Source organism: Cyprinus carpio, unplaced genomic scaffold, assembly GCF_018340385.1.
Source record: "Cyprinus carpio isolate SPL01 unplaced genomic scaffold, ASM1834038v1 S000006746, whole genome shotgun sequence".
NCBI classification, from domain to species: Eukaryota; Metazoa; Chordata; class Actinopteri; order Cypriniformes; family Cyprinidae; genus Cyprinus; species Cyprinus carpio.
In genome coordinates this window covers 3,013,641-3,035,719 of record NW_024879345.1, presented here as the reverse complement: position 1 = coordinate 3,035,719, position 22,079 = coordinate 3,013,641, and the positions used below count along the sequence as shown (strand labels likewise).

The 22,079-nt window shown below is 43.8% G+C and overlaps 1 protein-coding gene across 1 annotated transcript; it reads right to left on the bottom strand.

Moving 5' to 3' along the window:
• Positions 1–18,242: 18,242 nt before the first annotated feature.
• On the bottom strand, positions 18,243–20,290 carry LOC109084307. Its single transcript, XM_042755724.1, is given in 3 exon segments — positions 18,243–19,274; positions 19,357–19,686; positions 19,729–20,290. Coding segments are annotated over 3 exon segments (1,635 nt in total). The 5' UTR covers positions 20,002–20,290.
• Between the last annotated feature and the right edge of the window lie 1,789 nt (positions 20,291–22,079).

Here is a 22,079-nt window from a genome sequence, read left to right as displayed (position 1 = left end):
TTGTCTCAATGACACCTGATTTGCATATTTTATGAATGGAGTGATGAACTGGTTATCTGGTAACCCAAACTATGGTACAAATAGTATGATTTTTAGGCTCATTTTTAGGTCATTTTAGGCTCACATAGTGTACATAATTGTTTGGGGAATAAAAAGCAGATCATTTTGATACCAAGGACAACATATGTCGAAGATCTTAAAGAGGAGATCCACTCATATACCTGAATATAAGCATTGAGAGTCTAACTAATAGAAATCAAGAATGGTAACTAGGCTACTACCGGAGTATTCATCCTAACACATGAGATCCTGTGGGTGTCGCTGTTGGACAGTGTTAATCCTGCTTGCTTTGCTGCTGTTTTGTGATAGCTCCGTGTAGCTTTGTTTTTCTGTAGAATGTTTATATTACTATCACTCTCTGTTGTTTAAAGTGATAAAATATAACTTAATTCCCACCATATTTCTGATATTATCTATCAATCTAATCTGATTAATTTGATCGTTCACTTTTATTTTAAATCCGCGTGTGCAGTGCACCTGCATCGCATTAGCACTCATTAGCTTGTCATTAGCGTTTCCATTTGTGCCTATCGCTGTTTTCTTTCCTCCTCTCCTCTCTCTCGCTACTCTCTCTCTCCGGTTTTCACCGGTTTTCATCAAACAACTGTAGTAAGAATCTTTCATCAAGCACGGTGAGTAATGGCTTCTCCTGCTATTGTTATTTGCACTGCTTGCCACATGTATAGTTTATCTATCTCTGTTGGTGATGAGGGATTCACATGTGATAAATGCAGGGAAATAGTTAGGCTGACAGAGAAGATTTCAGAATTAGAGACACGCATCCAAACTTTAATTGAGGACAGTAAGTGAGGACGGTTCCGGTAACAGGGCCTTTGCAGCAAGGCAACTGGGTGACTGTGAGTCGGCATAGTCGTGGGTCTAAACACCACTCTTCTGTTCCGATCAAAACATTAAACAGGTTCTCCCCACTCAGTGAAGCACCCACTGAGAAACCTGATGAAAGTGCTCTAGTTATTGGCGATTCTATTGTACGGAACGTGAATATAGAGACACCAGCCACCATAGTCCAATGTTTACCGGGAGCCAGAGCGCCTGACATCTTTGCAAATTTAAAAGTGCTGGCTAATGCTAAACGTAAATACAGTAAGATTGTTATTCACGCCGGTGCTAATGATGTTCGACTTCGCCAGTCGGAGATCACTAAAAATAACATTAAAGAGGTGTGTGAACTTGCAAGCACGATGTCAGACACTGTAATATGCTCTGGTCCTCTCCCTGCTTACCGTGGTGATGAGATACATAGCAGATTGTCGTCACTCAATGGCAGGATGTCTAAGTGGTGCCCGCAGAATAACATAGGTTTCATAGACAATTGGACAAGCTTTTGGGGCAGACCTGACCTGTTGAAAAGAAATGGTCTTCATCCCTCCTGGGGTGGTGCCGCTCTTCTTTCTAGAAATATGGCACATAGTCTTAGAGTTTTTACTTGACTAACTGGGGCCCAGGTCAGGAAGCAGACAGACTGGCTAAACCGACCGTCTGCTAGCCGCCTCCAGTCACAGAAGTCAGTTAATCCTCAGCACATAGAGACTCTTTCACCTAGATATCACACTATAGAGACTGTCTGTTCTCCGGGCTAGAAAATACAAAAAACGTCCAAACCAATTTAAGAGCAACAATTTAATTGAGGTTCAACAAATAAAAAACAGATGCAATACGAATAAACAAATGATAAAGCTTGGCTTATTGAATATCAGGTCCCTTTCTACGAAAGCACTTTTTGTAAATAATATGATCACTGATCATAATCTAGATGCACTCTGTTTGACAGAAACCTGGCTAAAACCTGATAATTACATTATTTTAAATGAGTCTACACCCCAAGATTACTGTTATAAACATGAGCCACGTCCAAAAGATAAAGGGGGAGGTGTTGCTTCAATTTATAACAATGTTTTCAGGATTTCTCAGAGGGCAGGCTTCAAGTATAACTCGTTTGAAGTATTGGTGCTTAATATAACATTATCCAGAGAAACAAATGTTAATGATAAATCCCCTGTGATGTTTGTACTGGCTACTGTATACAGGCCACCAGGGCACCATACAGACTTTATTAAAGAGTTTGCTGATTTTACATCCGAGTTAGTGCTGGCTGCAGATAAAGTTTTAATTGTTGGTGATTTTAATATCCATGTTGATAATGAAAAAGATGCATTGGGATCAGCATTTATAGACATTCTGAACTCTATTGGGGTTAGACAACACGTCTCAGGACCTACTCATTGTCGAAATTATACTCTAGATTTAATACTGTAACATGGAATTGATGTTGATGGTGTTGAAATTATGCAGCCAAGCGATGATATCTCAGATCATTTTTTAGTTTTGTGCAAACTTCATATAGCTAAAACTGTAAATTCTACTTCTTGTTACAAGTATGGTAGAACCATCACTTCCACCGCAAAAGACTGCTTTGTAAGTAATCTTCCTGATGTATCCCAATTCCTTAGCATATCCAAAACCTCAGAACAACTTTATGATGTAACAGAAACTATGGACTCTCTCTTTTCTAGCATTTTAAATACAGTTGCTCCTTTACGCTTAAGGAAGGTTAAGGAAAACAGTCTGACACCGTGGTGTAATGAGCACACTCGCACCCTAAAGAGAGCAGTCCAGAAAATGGAGCGCAGCTGGAGGAACACAAAACTAGAGGTATTTCGTATTGCTTGGAGGGAAAGTAACCTATCTTACAGAAAACCATTAAAAACAGCTAAATCCGATTACTTTTCGTCTCTTTTAGAAGAAAACAAACATAACCCCAGGTATTTATTCAATACAGTGGCTAAATTAACGAAAAATAAAGCATTAACAAGTGTTGACATTTCTCAACATCACAGCAGCAGTAATGACTTTATGAACTACTTTACTTCTAAAGTCGATACTATTAGAGATAAAATTGTAACCATGCAGCCATCAGCTACAGTATCACATCAGACAGTGCACTATAGATCCCCTGAGGAACAGTTCCACTCATTCTCTACTATAGGAGAGGAAGAATTGTATAAACTTGTTAAATCATCTAAACCAACAACATGTATGTTAGACCCTATTCCATCTAAGCTCCTAAAAGAGGTGCTTCCAGGAGCCTTAGATTCTCTTCTGACTATTATTAATTCCTCATTGTTATAAGGGTATGTCCCCAAAACCTTCAAACTGGCTGTTATTAAGCCTCTCATCAAAAAACAACAACTTGACCCCAAAGAACTAGTTAATTATAGACAGATCTCAAATCTCCCTTTTCTTTCAAAGATACTAGAAAAGGTAGTATCCTCACAAATTATATTCCTTCTTAGAGAAAAATGGTATCTGTGAGGATTTCCAGTCAGGATTTATACCATATAGTACTGAGACTGCTCTCATCAGAGTTACAAATGACCTGCTCTTATCCTCTGATCGTGGTTGTATCTCTCTATTAGTGCTATTGGATCTTAGTGCTGCGTTCAACACTATTGACCACACTATTCTTTTGCATAGGCTAGAACACTTTGTTGGCATTAATGGAAGTGCATTAGCATGGTTTAAATCGTACTTATATGACCGCCATCAATTCGTAGCAGTGAATGAAGAGGTATCATATCGTTCACAAGTGCAGTATGGAGTACCGCAAGGCTCAGTACTAGGGCCGTTACTCTTCACGCTTTATATGTTACCCTTGGGAGATATCATCAGGAAACACGGTGTTAGCTTTCACTTTTATGCTGATGATACTCAGCTCGATATTTCTTCGCGGCCCGGCGAAACATACCAAATTGGAAAACTAACGGAATGTATAGTCGATATAAAACACTGGATGACGAGTAATTTCTTACTGCTAAATTCTGAAAAAACAGAGGTGTTAATTATAGGACCTAAAAGCTCTGCATGTAATGACCTAGAACGCTGTCTAAGCCTTGATGGCTGCTCTGTCAATTCTTCGTCATCAGTTAGGAACCTAGGTGTGCTATTTGATAGCAAGCCTTTCCTTAGAAAGCCACGTTTCTAGCATTTGTAAAACTGCATTTTTCCATCTCAAATATATCTAAATTACGGCCTATGCTCTCAATGTCAAATGCAGAAATGTTAATCCATGCGTTTATGACCTCAAGGTTAGACTATTGTAATGCTCTATTGGGTGGCTTGTTCTGCACGCTTAGTAAACAAACTCCAGTTAGTCCAAAATGCAGCAGCTAGAGTTCTTACTAGAACCAGGAAGTATGATCATATTAGCCTGGTCCTGTCAACACTGCACTGGCTCCCTATCAAACATCGTATAGATTTTAAAATCTTGCTTATTACTTATAAAGCCCTTAATGGTTTAGCACCTCAGTATTTGAACGAGCTCTTGTTACATTATAGTCCTCCATGTCCGCTCCGTTCTCAAAACTCTGGCAATTTGATAATACCTAGAATATCAAAGTCAACTGCGGGCGGCAGATCCTTCTCCTATTTAGCACCCAAAACTCTGGAATAACCTACCTAACATTGTTCGGGAGGCAGACACACACTCTTGCAGTTTAAATCTAGATTAAAGACCCATCTCTTTAACCTGGCTTACACATAACATACTAATACACTTCTAATATCAAAATCCGTTAAAGGATTTTTAGGCTGCATTAATTAGGTAAACCAGAACCAGGAACACTTCCCATAACACCCGATGTACTTGCTACATCGTTAAAAGAATGGCATCTATGCTCATATTAGTCTGTTTCTCTCTTATTCCGAGGTCACCGTTGCCACCAGATCCAGTCTGTATCCAAGTCAGAGGGTCACTGAAGTCACCCAAATCCAGTATGTATCCAGCCCAGATGGTGGATCAGCACCTAGAAAGGACCTCTACAGCCCTGAAAGACAGCGGAGACCAGGACTAGAGCCCCAGAGACAGATCCCCTGTAAAGACCTTGTCTCAGACGACCCACCGGGACAAGACCACAGGAAACAGATGATTCTTCTGAACAATCTGACTTTGCTTCAGCCTGGAATTGAACTGCTGGTTTCGTCTGGCCAGAGGAGAACTGCCCCCCCAACTGAGCTTGGTTTCTCCCAAGGTTTTTTTCTCCATTCTGTCACTGATGGAGTTTTGGTTCCTTGCCTCTGTCGCCTCTGGTGTGCTTAGTTGGGGACACTTCATTTACAGCGATATTGTTGACTTGATTGCAAATTATTGCACAGATACTATTTAAACTGAACTGAGCTGCATGATGAGATCACTGAATTCAATGATGAACTGCCTTTAACTGTCATTTTGCATTATTGACACACTGCTTTCCTAATTAATGTTGTTCAGTTGCTTTGACGCAATCCTTTTTGTTTAAAGCGCTATATAAATAAAGATGACTTGACTTGACTACCATAGTGAAACATACAAACAATACATGCATATACCAGATACATTTGTAACTGATTAATTATAGTCTAAATGAATAAAGTGTGTGTGTGTGAGCTGGCTGCTCAGCCGGGCCCATTAGGTGTCTGGCATCGAGGGCTATCTAGTTATCTCAGAATATGTTTGAAGTTGGATGGGGAGACTTTAAAGAAGGTCTGCTCAGTATCTTCCAGATAATAGGGGTAAACCTTGTCATTAAGCACTCATATAAATGTATACTATGGGGCCAGATTCTGTAATTTATATGCAAATGTCAAAAGGCTAAAGGAATCCCAACAACATAAAGCCCAAACAATCGTACATGATCTTAAGTAGATGCTACAACGTTTCCACAGCATGTGATGATTTGGGGTGAAATGTCATCTGCCAGTGTTGGTCCATTGTGTTTTTTGAAAACTAAAGTCACTGCACCCGTTTACCAAGAAATTTTGGAGCAGTTCATGCTTCCTTCTGCTGACCAGCTTTTTGAAGATACTGATTTCATTTTCCAGCATGATTTGGCACCTGCCCACACTGCCAAAAGGTTAAATGACACTGCCATGGTTAAATGACCATGTTGTTGGTGTGCTTGACTGGCCAGCAAACTCACCAGACCTGAACCCCATAGAGAATCTATGGGCTATTGTCAAGAGGGAAATGAGAAACAAAAGACCGAAAAATGCAGATGAGCTGAAGGCCACTGTCAAAGAAACCTGGGCTTCCATACCACCTCAGCAGTGCCACAAACTGATCACCTCCATGCAGAGGTGGAAAGTAATGAATTACATTTACTTGCGTTACTGTAATTGAGTAGCTTTTTTTGTACTTCAACTTTTTAGAGTAATTTTTAAAATCTGTAATTTTACTTTTACTTAAGTATATTTTGTTTGAAGTTTTGTACTTCGCGACATTTTAAAACACATTAATTACTGAGTAAAAAAAAATTAAAAATCGCTCCCTGTAAACTACTGCAGTAGATAATGGGCAGGAGGGCAAACTGGCGCTAAAATCACAAGAAAGATGCAGACGGACAAAACAGGCATTAGTGGTGCATACACCGCTGAAAACGAAACCCCTTCATATTCTGTAGTTGAACTCGAAGGAAATGAAGTGAACCCCTGGCCATATTTATGCTTTATTGTGCAGTGTAAGCTGTGCTTACCTTGGCAGACCAAACTAGCAGCTTATAAAATCTCGACAAGACATCAACCCTTCGCAAGCATGTAGAGGTAAGCTAAATAATTGCATCGTTGCATTGGTGGTTAAAATGAAGCTTTGACATTTTAGCAAGAGGTTTTGCACAAATTAGCCAAAAATACATTGGTGCAGAGTGTGCGATATATATCGTCTGCGATAATATCATAATTGTTTTTTTAATGATGTGCACGCGCATTTATAGGCGTTCTTTCACTGTGTGATTCAGTCTTGTAAAATGCATTTAGAATGATCACAAAATTGAAGATATAGGGGCTGTTTTTGCTCTATTTCTACAACAAAAAATAATTCCAAACACAGCCACCAAAGCACAGTTTTGCATCTCTAATCAACATGACAGTGTTTCGTTCCTGAATGAATCAACCGTTTAAATGATTTGGTTCAATCGCAATGACTCACTTATTAACAGTGAGTTGCTGACACATACTGGCCATTTTAATTTCACATTTAAAGTATCTTTTGATTTTTTTTTTTAAATAATTAATTTCTTATAATTTCAAATGAGTATTCAACATTTTATGTCTTGTATATCAAAACATTATTCATGCATTTGTAACTGCAGGTTAAATGCATTCATGACCTGCACTAAACAGTGTTTAAATACATCTAAATGCCGCTTCCGATGAAGCTTCTGCGTTTCCTCTGCATTGAGAAGATGAATTCTGTTGATACTGATTTGCCTGGTAACAGCCCAAATGTCTTATTATTCTAAATAACTGATTCCTTTAATTAAAAACAACCAGTTTGAGATTAATAGGCCTATCCCAGGGGTGTCAAACTCAGTTCCTGGAGGGCCGTAGCCCTGCAGAGTTTAGTTCTAACCCTGTTCCAGCACACATATCATGTAGTTTTCAAATAAGCCTAAATGATTAGATTAGCTGGATCAGGTGTGTTTAATTAAGGTTATATCTAAATTGTGCAGGACTGTGGCCCTCCAGGAACTGAGTTTGACACCCTTGGCCTGTCCCATTTTTGCCTCCCTCCCACTGTTAAAATGTAACTAAGTAATTTTTACTCTGAGTAAATTTAAAATGAACTACTTTTTACTTTTACTTGAGTAGATTTTTAGACTGGTACTTTTACTTGTACTTAAGTAAAATTTCATTAATGTAATGGTACTTTTACTTGAGTAGAATATTTTTGTACTCTTTCCACCTCTGCCTTCATGCCACGCCGAATTGAGGCAGTAATTAAACCAAAATAAGCCCCTACCAAGTATTGAGTACATGTACAGTAAATGAACATACTTTCCAGAAGGCCAACAATTCACAAAAAGTTTTTTTTATTTTTATTTATTTATTTATTAATTTTTTATTGGTTTTATGAAGTATTCTAATTTGTTGAGATTGGTGAGTTTTTGTTAAATGTGAGCCAAAATCATCACAATTAAAAGAACCAAAGACTACTTCAATCTGTGTGCATTGAATTTATTTAATACACAAAGTTTCACAGTTTGAGTTGAATTACTGAAATAATATATATATATACACTTACAATCAAAAGTTTTTGAACTGTAAGATTGCTTTTTATAGAATTATCTTCTGCTCACCAAGCCTGCTTTTATTTGATCGAAAACACAGCAAAAGCAGTTATATTGTGAAATATTAGTATTTAAAATAACTGATTTCTGAAGGATCATGTGACACTGAATACTGGAGTAATGATGCTAAAAAAAAATCATCTTTGAAATCACAGGAATAAATTACATTTTAAAATATATTAAAATAGAAAGCAGTTATTTTAAATAGTAAATTTATTTCACAATATTACTGCTTTTGCTGTATTTCGGATCAAATAAATGCTTTATGAGCAGAAGAGAATTCTTTGAAAAACATAAATCTTACTGTTCAAAAACTATGGGATTGAGATTAACTGTGTTGACCTGTGTTAGATTGCTAATTCCATGATGAGCACCTGGACTGGCCCCCCACCTGGTTTGGCCAGCTATTTAGTGCGTTGTGATTGGCTGAATGCCTCAAGCGTGTGAAGGAAATGTTACGCCCGTTAACATACTATGCAGTCTCCCAGCGGCATGAGACTCAGTCCAGCTGCTCTGCTCGTGCACATCCCATCATCGGTTCTCTTTTATCAGTTCAGTCCATGTACTGTTAGGAGTAACTGACTAACTCGGGATTTTGGTTTATTTCGTGTCAGAGAGAGTGTCAGGCACGTTTATAAACTGAATAACTTATTTGTGGATTAGTGCGTACTGGAGACGTGAACTGTTTCAAACAATTCAGATAGATTTGGTGAATTGGTTTGACCGGTGTAGCAACAATCACTTTCTGGGGAATGAAGTGAATATTCATGAGTCTATGAATATGATGTGCTTATTGCTTACAAATTTTAAATTACCCAAAGAGGGAATATTTCATCATTTAAAGGTCATCTTTACTAGAATTAATGTAAGTTATCTAGACAATCTGTTCGTCCCGCGAACTGGATGCTAGACTCCCTTATCAAATATCAATAAAAATACCCTTCTTACAAACTCCAAGAAATATTCATCTTCTGATCAGGAAGAACAATATTCTCTGTGTCTGTAGTATTTAGATTACTGAATAGTAATTCCTAGAAAACAAAGCTTGTAGCTTAGATCACATGATTCAGGGACTTCAATCTTGATGAGCAATAAAACGGTTCAATTTAAGCAAATTATGGTATTTAATAAAAGCGGACTAAAGAGTACATAACTACAATTCACACAGAGTAAATATGAGTATATAGCAAAACAAACAAATACAATTTAAACAAGACAATCAAACGAAAATAGTAATGAGATAGAGAGAAAGAGAAAAAGAGAGAGAGAGAGAGAAAGAGTGAGAGAGAGAGAGAAAGAGTGAAGGCAGATCTCAGGGTGACAATTTTCAAACAGTTAACTTTGCGAGAGACTCCCAAGTCATTGGATAATTTCACAAAAGTGGAATAGCCTAGACAACCTTAAACAGCAATTTTTAAGTTGCGATATAAGAAAGTACTTGCTTTGATCTGGCTCTTGTGTATAGCTGAGCTCAAATTGTCCTTTGTTGTAGCTTCTGCGTTGTCCGTTCCGGAGCTGATGATGCGTGAGTTCGTGGTTAACGCGAATGTAAACTTTGCCAAAAGATGACTAGACTTAAGTTTGTTTGGCTCGTGAGGACAATTGAACGAAGTCAAATATCAGAAGACAATAAAGAAAAACTAAGATAAAACGAAAAAGTAAAGAAGAACAAACGGAGAGACTTCTTGAGAAGTCCGATCGCGAACCTGGGAAACCCCCCCCTCTTTCTCTCTGGCGGAATGCCAAGAACAAGGGTTTTCCTTTGTTTTTATTGAAAGGTTGGTTCACACCTATGTCACCTTATGAACCAATGAGGTGTGAGAAACTGAGGCGGGAAAAAATCTTCTTTGTCTGCTGATTTCCGCCCACTGGTCTAATTTATGGCGATGACAAAATTACACATTTTTCCTCAGAAAGATTGTACTTCTGAAACTATGCATCTTTTTGTAATTTGCCGTTGAGATTCGTCACAGTCGGGTTTCTACGATCATACAGACACCATAAACTATAACTTTTTGCGAGTCAGGGATACAGAGATACAGAGTTGTTCCTAACTACAAGCATATAAAGTTTGAGTAAACACACAGTAAACATTATATCTATTCCACTATATCACGTGAAGACATCTAAGCACATAAAGACGATACATTTAATACATTTAGAGGTAGTTTATCAAAAATGTTCATGTGTGAGCCAGAAATGCTTGTGTGGGTGTGTGTGTGTGTGTGTGTGTCTGGAATGTCGTCGTGCTGTGAGTAAAAGGGCGGGTGTTTGTCTTTCCTTTGATGCTCGCGAGAGTGTCTCTGGATCATCTCGAAGGTGTAATAAATGTCACGAGGGCTGAGATGTCGTCGACATCGCGGTGCCCGAGTGGGGGGTTTATGTTGGCGGATGTTGTAAAACAAAAGTCCTTATCTTTTTTTTTTTTTTAAGTTCTTGTCTCTGAGTGCAGGATGTGTTAGAGAGTCAGGATTCATTAATATGAAACAGATGGTTGAATACCATCCGCTCATTAGTGTTACATTCCCCCTTTGTGGTCGGATGATGCCCTGTGGTCATTATCGGACAACACCCATCACAATGGTCGGATGGCAGGTGAATCATAACGGTCGGAGAGCAGGTGTTTGTTCGGGCTAACGACCCAGCTCGATGAGGTCCGTATCCGTTTCTGGTGTGGTACCTTCCCTCCGTGGTGTCCATCGGAGACCTCCAGTCAGGGTTGTCTTGAGTTTGGCTGCAGAGGTTCGCATCTCATTGAGTTTCCTGTATAGGATGAAGGCCACACCAAGGGTCAGGGTGTGGCCGATGACCATGGAGATGCACAGTGCTGTGTCAGCTGCAGTCCAGGCTTGGACAACAGGTGAGGTGTTCAGGATGGGTGATCGAGACAAGGCTTGGAGGGCTGCGTCGACGGGAGCAATGTCAATGAGCTGAGGCCCCCCTTTTTCAATCCATAGTTCTAACTCTGGACCTAGGGTGAAGTTGTAGTTCTTGAAGAAGGATGGGATTTCTAGTTCTGATTGGTACTCTTCACTCGGAAGATGGTATAAGGCCAGATCGTCAAGGTGGAGGATGGCCCCTCGCGGGACTTGAATCCACATGCTCTGGTCAAGCAGGTTGACACGGGTGGTGGTGTCATGCTGGTCGTAGGTCAATGTAGCGGTACGTACTGGAGTGTTAACGAGCTATCTATCACCTACAATCTCAGCTTGCGTCTCGGTGACTTGGCTGCGAGGCTGGGCGTCAGCAGGGCAACGCGTGTCGCTGATCATGGGTTCCAACCCGTAGATTCCATCAGTATTGTCTCTGAGAAACGGTTTGCTGGGGCAGAGGTAGTGGATGTCTTTAGTCAGGGTGCACATGTGCAGGTTCGGGGCTAAGTACAGCTGGGTGTTGCTGTCATGGTATGCCACCACCTCAGGGGTACGTATCTTGATATGTGTGTTATCCTTCCAGAACCCCACATTAACAATGTCTTTGAGTCTATAGATTCGGCTCGACTCTATGATGGGTAAGTTCAGGAGGAAACTCATCTCCTTCTGCTCGGGATCCACGTAGAGGGGAATAGCGCTACCCAGTGAGTAGGCAAGGTGTATTTTGCATAGGATCAGTGGGTGTGGTGATGGCGGAAGCCAGCACATTTTGCACCAGGCTTAAGGTTATTAGGTATGGTGGAATTCTTCCCATGGCTAGACTGTCGATGGAGGAACTCACTTCCCGTAACATGTCAGTCATTAATGCTGTGACTAGCTGCGTTTGGGCAAAAGTCATTCTGGAAGACAGTGAACAGCTGTTTCATCGAGTTCACGGTCTGGTTCAAAAGCACGCTATGAGTGTTGAGAATGACCACCGTTCCTTTCAATGTCTTTCCGATGGTTTGCAAGGATGCACTCTGTGTGGTGAGTTGCTCTTTTAGCTGTGGAAGTTCAGTCTGAATTTCAACCACATGCCGTCTCACAGTGGCTATGTTTACTGCATTGACACTGGACATACCAATGTTGAACAGAGTTCCAACAGCAGCGGCGGCTCCGAGCAATGCTCCCAGGAAACGTTTGGAGCGGCGGTTGTGTCCACCTAATTCCGCCTGGGTAACAGTCATCTTCTCAAGTTGGTTGAGCATGTGCTTGACATCGGCCTCGGCGTGATAGAGGGAGTCCTCTGTCCAACGGGCACCGGCCCAGCTGTACTGGGCTACTGCGCGGGGGTAGTGTGCTCTGTAGACGTTGCGGGGGTCGAGTCGAACGTATACTTTCTGGGTGTGCGTCCGACAATTTGTGATCAGGAGTCCTGGTTGTTTCTCTCAGTACAATGCCCGAGGCCGGACCCGGTGTGATAATGTCTGATGGTGGCTGGCCTCTGGTTGTCTGGAGGCACAGGATGACAATCCACAGCAGCATTCTGTTACAGGCCAGAGAGAGAGAGAGAGGTAAGGAGGAAAAGGGGAAAGAGAGAGGGAACAGGTCAGTGAGGGTTGTCCCGGGTTGGATGGGACAGTCTTTCCGCTTCGATGGCAGCGGTTGAGTTTAGCTTGCATTGGCCCCTCCCTGTCTTTCTCTGCTAGTGGCCACATGTCTCTTAATCTGGTTACGGTGGACCCATTTGAGAACTGGTTCTCTCGATCCCGGTTTAGCTGGATTTGGTACGCAACTGGGGAGAGTTTGTTCATAATCTCATGGGGTCCCGTCCAGTGTGGTAGGAATTTCTTTGACAGCCGCTGGGGGCCCGTCTGAGTTGGCGGGGTGAAGCTGTAATACAAGACCCTGTCGCCCACATTTAGTTCTTAGTGTGATGCTTTCCGGTCGTAATATGCTTTCTGGCCTTCAGCGCTTTTTTGCAGGTGTTGATGGGCAAAAGCAAAAGTTGTTTTCAAGTGTCTATGGAGCTCGTCAAGATACTGGAATGTGGTATAAGCAGTGACAAGGTTGGAGTCTCCTGGTTGATACAGCAAGTGTAGTGGCAGGGTCATCTGCCGCCCAGTCATGAGTTCAAAAGGGGACACCCGTGTTGATTCCTGCGGGGTGGCTCTGATGGCCATCAGCACAAGGGGTAGTTTCACATCCCAGTCTTTCTGGTTAGCAGACACATACTTTTTAAGCATGGCGACCACCGCTCGGTTCGATCTCTCTACCTGGCCGGACGCAATTGGATGGTGGCTGATGTGAAATTTAGCTTGTACCCCTAGGCATTTCCAGATCTGTTGCATGATCTCGGCCGTGAAGTGGGTACCTCTGTCTGAGTTGACTCTCAGTGGCAATCCGAACCGGGAGAAGATATGGTTCATCAGGAGGTATGCCGTGGTTTGGGCAGTGTCATTGGGTGCTGGCAGACACTCTACCCACTTGGTAAACTGGCACACCACAGTGAGAAAGTACTTGTTGCCTCTTGTTGACCTGGGCAGGGGTCCTACCCAGTCAATTTGAAGGTCTGACCACGGGAACGTGATCCCTCTGCGTTGCAGTGGGGCTCTGTGGTTTGGGTTTGCTGGTGTGAACTGGCAGCACACAAGACATTCTCTGACGTACTCTGCCACATCTTGCTGCATGCCGGGCCAAAATGCCACCTGTGTCAGTGTGTCATACGTGGCTCTTGTAGCGTGGTGTCCAGCACATGGTGTGTCATGGGCGTACATTAGTAGTACCCCCCTTTGGCATCGTGGCACCACGAGCCGTGGCGCTGTGCTGTCATCAGGTGCAAACCACAGAATGTCGTCCTGTACACCCAGCATGTGTCTGGTGTTATATAGGTGTCGGAGGCACGAGTCATCAGTGAGCTCACCCTGAGTGATAGGGTGGTTGGAGGGGTCAGAGAGGTGGTTAAGAATTGTCTTTATGACAATGTCAGAGGCTTGCATATCTGCAATGTGTCGTTGTTGGAAATCTGCGGAGTTAGCGATAGCGGCTGTGAGGTGGGCACTGCCACAGGTGAAGGTCGTTTGCTGTGGGGTTAACACTGCAACATTGGGGCTGGGTGTGGGTTCTGGGGGTGACCACACCTCCCCATGTAGTGCGCCTGTTTTGCGCGGGGGCGTCAGTTTGATAATTTAGGTCTTTGTCCAGACCTGGTACCTTTGAGTGTCCTTTTACCTTCTTCCAGTACACAGTTATTGTTGTGTGTTTTTGTGATGTTATCACATTCCTGGAACAGGTGTTGGTGTTTGACTGGCTTGTTGTTTGCCGTTTTGAAACCATTCTGTTTCCAACCTGGAAGGTGGCACACAAAACTGAGTCTGGCATAGTTAGAGTCTGTACAGATGAGGATTTCTCTGATGTCATGGGCTGATGCGATCTGCAGAGTTATGAGAATGGCTGCTATTTCTGCATATTGTGAAGACTGGGGACCTAATTTGAAGTGTTGTGGGGGGCACGGCTGGTCGTTGACCCACAGCACTCCTGCACCTGCCTTAAGGATGCCATCGTGGTTGTAGGAGCATCCATCGACGTAGGCTGTGAGCATGCCTTGACACGCATTCTCTTCAAAGTACCTGTGACAGGTTGGTTGTTGTTGTTGGGTTTCTTGCACGCCCATTTGCTTCTGCAGGTGTGTTATCAGAGCAGTTTTGGCATGTGGCCAGGCCATTGCCCAGTGCAGACTTGTGATTCTGTGCATACCGTGCCTCAACATTGCGTCCTTGGAGAGCCATTAACCATGTGGCTATGCGTGAATTGGTGACCACGCCATCTCGGATTCGTTGGCTGTTGAGGAACATTACTGGCTGGTGGCAAGTCTCTATGATAACTTTTTGTGCTCAAATGTAATTGGAGAATCGCTGAATGGCCCATACAGTGCAGAGCAGAGCTTTTTCACAGTCTGAGAACTTACACTCTGGTGGAAGCAGTGTCTTGCTGGCATAGGCAACTACTTTCTTGTCTTGGTCATGCCGTTGGTACAGGCCAGCACTGATACATTGGTCAGAAAACCCAGCTTCCAGGTAGAATTCCTTTTGTGGATCGGGGTAAGCAAGATATGAAGATGTGCATAAATGTCTTTTTAGTTCTTTCATGGCGTGTTCTTGAGCCTTCGACCAGACGAAAGGGCAGTCTTTTTTTAGCAGAGCTGTCAGAGGTCTGGCAATGTCTGAGTAGTTTTCGATGAACTGTCGAGAGTAATTGCATACCCCTAGAAAACTCCGCAGCTCAGAGACGTTAGTGGGAGGCTTGATGTTTTGAATGGCATGATACGGTTTGACTGTGGTTCAATGCATTGGGATCCGATGAGCAGGCCCACGTAGTTAACCTTAGTTCGGCACCACTGTCCTTTGTGGAGGGCGATCTTGACTCCGGCGGTGGATAATTGGTTCAGAACATAGTTTATTTCTTTTAGGTGGTCGGCCACCGTTGTACTTTTCATGAGAACATCATCTACATAGATCAGGTTATCTCTCATTCTAGCATCTGGGCAGGCTTTGTTCAGAAAGATGTTGAATTCAGCTGGTGAGTTGGCGTAGCCAAACGGACACCTGTTGAAGGTGAACTGTCGGTTGCCAAATGTGAACGCCAGCTTGTGTTGGTCTTCCAGGTGCACCGGAATGGTCCAGAATCCAGAGGCCACATCAAGTGTAGAGAAGATTGTGGCTCCTCTGATTCGGGGTATTTCTTGTTCTAGCTGTGTCATGGGCCATTGTGACAGCGGCACCTGTTGATTCAGTTTCCTGTAGTCAATGGTGGGTCGCCATTTGCCATTAGGTTTGAGGACGGGCCAGATGGGGGCTGAGTAGGTGCTGTTGCATGGACGGATGACACCTTTCTCAAGCATAGATTCGATGATCTCCTGCACTGGTTCATGTGAGGCGATGGGAATCTTGTACTGTTTGACAAAAGTGGGAGGAGCATCAGGGTGTGTAGGGATGCGCACCGTGTGGAGGCTGGTGAGAACACAGTCTAAAGAATCTTTGGCAAAGGATTCTTTGAACTTATACAGAACTTGTCTGAGTCCTTGACGATCCGTATCGCTCTCAAGTGCATTAGCGTCTTGTAGAATTTGCTGCACTTGAGATTCAAAACCTGGGTAAGGCTCCTCCGTCGGTGTGTCATCAGTCGGTTTGGTATTGAGAGGTGTAGTAGGTTCAATAGTCTCACCGACGCTCTGGTGGGAGACTGTGTATACTGCAAGGTGTTGGTGCCTCAGTCAGCTCCGTTCTGCACACCTGGTCTTTGGTCACTGACATGACAGATGTGATGGCGATGAATTTGAAGGGTGCAGTGAACAATGTGTTGTCTGTACTCCCTTCGGGTATCAGTGCAGGTGGAATGGGCCCAATGACAGGCGGCAAAATATCAAAGTCATGAAAGTCATGGCTCACTAGCCATCCCAGCCGGAAGGCCTTGGGAATGTTGATGTCAGTTGCCGTGCAGTTTTATGAAAAGGATGTAGACAACACGAGATGACACTTCAGTGAGGGGTGTGGCTTCCAGTGTGAGTCCGAGTTCCACACATTCAGGTGAAGGTTGGAAGAAACCCAGCGTGTGGTTTAAGGTTTGACCACATCGCATGTTGAGCCGAATAGTGACCCCTTTGGTGTAAGCAGGTACCACCGTTTCCTGTTCGTTGACTAGGTGCAGACCTCTGGGATGGTCTGCCCTGACATGAGGTTGTCATGGTTGATGGAAACGCGTGGCTGCAAAGTCAATGGGGCCCATACAACTTCATTAAGGATGTCCACATGAGCCTTGAGGCGAATCAAGATGTCTGCTCCAATGTAAACATCGTGGGGCAGGTCCGGAAGGACCAGGAAATAATGAGTCAGGCACCGGTAATTCCATTTCACGTACAAAGCGCAGATTCCTCTGGCAGACACCATAGAGGATGGGTGTGGGTTCAAGGGGAAAACGGGTGCGCTTGCTGGCATACGGAAGGTCCGGTGTCTTCTCAATGATTGCGTTGTAAAGTGAGAGACTAATGGCTGAGTTGTCTGCCCATATGGCCAGAATAATGTCCGTTGTGGTTACATCATGCAGCTGCAGTTCGGTCTTGACCTTGGGGCCGTAGGTATCAAAGTCTTTGGTGGCCTTGAAGGTGCAGAGGAGCGAACTTGAGCCATGGCTTGTAGTTGAGGCTGCGTACCCATGGCTGACTGCTGGGGTTCCCTTGACCTCTGTGACCTGACAGTCTGGCTCTGTGGGAGTTCCTGTGACCTCGGTGACCTGACAGTCTGGCTCTGTGGGAGTTCCCGTGACCTCGGTGACCTGACAGTCTGGCGCCGGCGACCTTTTTGGCTGGAGGGGAAGAGGTTCTCGCACTTGAGCCCAGACTTTTTAGCTGTTTGAAGTCTATTAAAGGCTCAAAGCGATCTAGCAGGTCTTTGCCGATGAGAAATGAATAAGTGTTCATTGGTGAGACATAAATAGGATGTACTAGACTCATAGGACCGATCGTCAGGTGGATGGGAGCTACGTTTCTAAGCTGGATGTCATTTTGGCTGTATGACTGTACATTCAGCTCCCAAGTGTGAAAATTAAGAGTTCGATTCTGTCTCTGAGCTTCAGATTTGAGCTTATCAAATAGTTCAGCCGAAATCAACGTGAGGTCTGAGCCTGTGTCCACAAGGGCTTCGAGTCTCATTTCCTTTTCTAAGGTGATAGTTAGGTAGAGTTTCCGAGCCACTCCCTTCTCGATCAGGTTCCCCAGGAGTTTTGGTGTTGGGGCTTGTGTGTTGATCGATAAGCAGTCATGGTATGTCCTGTGTGTTTCGTTGTGGGTACAGATAACCAAAAAAGCACTTTATGGTACCTCAGTGTGAGGGATGATGCTTTCTTGGTCAGGAGGTGCAGACGTCACCTGGACTGAGTGGGTGCTGCTGTCGTTTGATGATGCAACAGCTAGTTCCATAGTTTGTGGTTGAAAAACAGTGTTCTGGGTGCTTGGTTCAGTTGCTGAGACATCGGGAAGGGTGTTGGTTTCAGGCATAAGGTTTAGTCATGCGGTGTCTGGTTTATCCTTCTTGTCTTCCTTGTGAGGTGTCTTTTTAAGGAACTCTCTCAGTACATTCAGAAGTTCTGCAGCTTCGGACATGGCTGCACTTTCCTTGTTAGATGTGGGTTCAGCCTTGAGCTTCCAAGCATCATGTCAAGAGTGTTCCCCCTCCCGGCTCCCTGGGCTTGGTGTTCTGGAGGCTGTAGGTCGGCTATTTCTGAGTCGCCGGCTGGCTTCCCAGGTGGCCCCCTCCTTTTGGTTGTGGGAGGGGTGAGGCCGGTCCCAGGATCCTCCAGAGCGGTTGTTCTGTTGCCTGGGACGGCCACCACCACGACCACGCTGCCCTCTGCTGGCTTGGAACGGTCTTGACTCTCGGTTGCCGGGTCTATAACTGTGGTGCTGTTGGGCGCCCTCTAGGGTCAACTCTGAATAGGACTCAGAGACAGGGCAAATAGTTGGGTGTTTTACAGTCTTTTCTGACACAGTCTTTTGTTTGGTGTAAGCCTTATGGGCTAAGTCGCGTAACTGTTGTGTTGACATGCTACGCGGGCACACTAATAATCCCAAATGGTGGCTTACAGTAGGATGGAGGTTTCGAAGAAACAAAGTTCGGAAGTTAATGTCTTCCTCCATGCCTGGTTCATTTCGTGCTCCGAAGTAGGCACGTCGCAGTCGGTTATAGAAATTCGTTGGGGTTTCAAGTCGACCTTGCTTGAGGTCCATTGCAGTTACTAACCCTTGGTCTGATTCTGGATCAGAGAATTCACGCACCAAAGCTTTTCGCAGTTGCTGGTAGTCTGTTTTGACAGTCTCTGGTTGACGGTCTAAGAAACTGCGTACCTCACGACTGGACGTAATTCTGAGCAGGTACAGTTTGTCCCAAGTGGTTACGTTGGCGACAGTTTGTAAGTGTAAGTCTATGTTTTGTAAGTAAGCGTGAATGTCATGGCCTCCTGCAGGATCTGGGTTGAAAGTAGGGATGTTTCTAGCCAGCTTGTTCTAGTTCTTTGGGAGCCATGTGTCCGTGGCCGGTGACCAGGACTTTCTGGAAGGGTTTTCCCTCCCCCGCTGCTGACAGGGGTTCGTGCAGGCTGGTTGGTGACATTTTGAAAAGCAGGCTTTCACTCCCTTTTCCAGCTCTAAGTTCTTGGCTGAAAGGCTTGGGTCCACTGGCCAGGGGAAACTCTGTGGAGTGTTTTTCCTCTTTTTGTTCACTTTGCAGTCTATAAGAATGTTTCAGTTCTCTGTGAACGACTTCAAGTTCATCTTTTAGAAAGTTTTTATGCTGTGTAAGGTCATGGATTTCAGCTCGGGCCATGTTAAGGAGATTTTCACAGGCCTTAGCTTTAGCATCTCTTTCTTTCAGTTCAATTTCAGCCCTTTCAAGGAGGGCTTCAGCTTGTCGGAGCTTTGCCTCGAGTCCCTCTCGGGCTTCTCTCTCTAAATGTTCTCTTTGGTCTGTGTCCAGACGAAGATTCTCCAGGGCATTTTGAAGTCTGTCTACTTCCTCCTGTAGCCCTGGGTCTGTGGCATCCTCTTTCTCGTGCTGGTCTTGGGTCTCGAGAAGTAGCTTATCTAGACGGCTCTGGGTGTGAGCCTGATGCTTCCGGGCTTCCTCCGCTTGAAGTCTTAGAGTTGCAGCTTCCTGCTCCAGGTCGAGGTAGCTCTTTTCGCTGAGCTGTGCCTGGGCGATGAGGAGGTGAGCTAGGGTCCCGGTGATCCTGGCGAGCTCTTTGTGGGGGTAACTCTGCGTCGGATCGTGTGCCATCAGCAGGTCCATCTCAGTGTCCAGTTGTCTTTGGCTCAAGTGCTGCAGGTCACTGGTGTCCGTGGGCAGGAAGGGGGTCGTCATCGTTTCCAGCCATGTCGCTAGGTGATCCCAAGGGACTGCGGGACTGGATGAACGGGACATCCTGGCTCACTGCGGACGAGAGAAACACAGCACACACACAAAGAGGCCAATGCAAGTTTGTTTTCTGGCTAACGAGCTATCGTACGGGCTATGCCGTCTATAAGAATTTCGGCTAACTGATGCAGACAGTTAGACAGTTAGGCGGGTTCAATTACGGGTCGGCCAAAAATAGAGACTTTGACAGGTGGTAGCCTCGTGGGTCACCTGGTGACACCGGCTGTTCGGTTGTCGCTCTACTACTTAGCTCTCCTTGGGGTCTCTCGGTGAACTGTAAGAAACAAAATCACAACAGCATAAAAAGAGAAAAACAAAAAAAAATGAAGATAGGAAAGAGCACAGTGAAAACAGAAACACCAAATAAATTGGTCTGCAATGAAATGGAATGAATACGAACGCTGGAAGTGTTAGGAAGAAAATAAAGGGGCTAAACCTGCTACCTTTCGCAAGAGTTTCTGCTAGGGCCTACAGCACGTGTGGCTATGGGAGTAAGAGACCTAGGAAAAGGGGTGTGGCTTAGAGAGGAAAAGTGGACCAAACACGTAACATATATCCGGGGGAATATCTAATATTCTGTGCCTTATAATAAGTGGATGGGTTTTATCACATTTGGTTCACCTGGGTGAACTGATGTCGCTCAGGTGGAAACCAGCAGCGCGGGGCAGTCTCCCTGGCGCTCCCAAACACTCAACTGCAGTGTCCCCGGCCCTCCGTTACTCTGTGTCGCGCTGCGCCCTCTCAAACAGCTTGTGACTTTTAACACAACCTGGCAACACCAAGGTGTCAACTGCCAGACAGCACTGCAAAATTGGACTTTTCCCTAGAACCCTCTCGAAAGAGAGTGGCCCCTTTTTAGGCCCCGGTTTAGGTACTGGTCCCAGAAATTGCGTTGTTTGTGTCGGCTGAACTGATTGACTACCCTTGGAGTGCCAAATTGCTGAGGTCTTACTGCGGGCCGCAACGACGGACAGAGATAAGAGAAACCGGGTTCACTCACAGCCAGTATCGGTAACGCTGGTCGACCCCCCTTGCTCACTGGAAACCTGAGATGACTGTCCAATCACTAAGGGAGTTCCACAATCAAATACACAAAGGATGAACAAAGGAAACTTAAAGTGAATTAAGATTTGTTTTGTTTAACATCAACTGAGTGAATATATATGTAGAAATTAAAGGCAACAGCTGTACCTATTATGATAAAACAAAAAGGTAATTATGATAATGATGGTAATTATCCAAAATAACCTAATCCAAAAGAGAGAGAAGAAAAAGAATAAAAATCAAAAAGAGGAAAATACAGTATGGAACACAAGAGGAGGACGCAGTAGCTGGTTTTCACCACAAGGGGGTGTACTCCCTCTCTTTGCTTCACCAGGTGAGCAGAAAACTTAATTCAAATTAAAAATTCAAAACTGGTTTAAATTGAAATTTAAAATAAGCATGTAAGAAGAATTAAAAGGAAAATCTGAATAATATCCTATAATAACCAATGATAACAGTAAGGTATCATTAATAATTATGAAATAATCAAAAGGGTAAGAGTAGAAACATGCAATTCAAAACAGAATTGAAAAGAGAGAGGTCAGAGAGCTGAACGCTGTGAACCGACTTAACAGGAGACAGCCACTAGATGGCTCACTTCCTTCTAAGTAGGTCAATCAGTGGTTGACCTGAGACATTTAATTTACACTATTAAACAATTAAATTTTAATTCAAATCATGTTCGAACCAAACTCAAAGTAAATGTAAACAGTCAAAGGCAGGAAAATTTGTCTAACATAAAATAATATTTGCACGAGCAAAGCTGTAAATGCAAATAATTATTGAGAATTTAGACGGGTTAATTCAACAACCACAGGGAAATAAAAATTAACATTAAGAGAGCATTATCTGAAACGGCCACGAGATGGCGAAATTGCACTCATGCAGGCTGAAATCAGAAGGCGAGGTGTAATTTGAGACTTCTAAACACGTAAAGGACGCCCTCTGGTGTTTAGTCAGCGGAATTACAGACAACCTCAATGTGATTTAGAATCTGAGAGTTTGTTGGCTGATTTTCTGCGTCAGAATCACAACTAAAC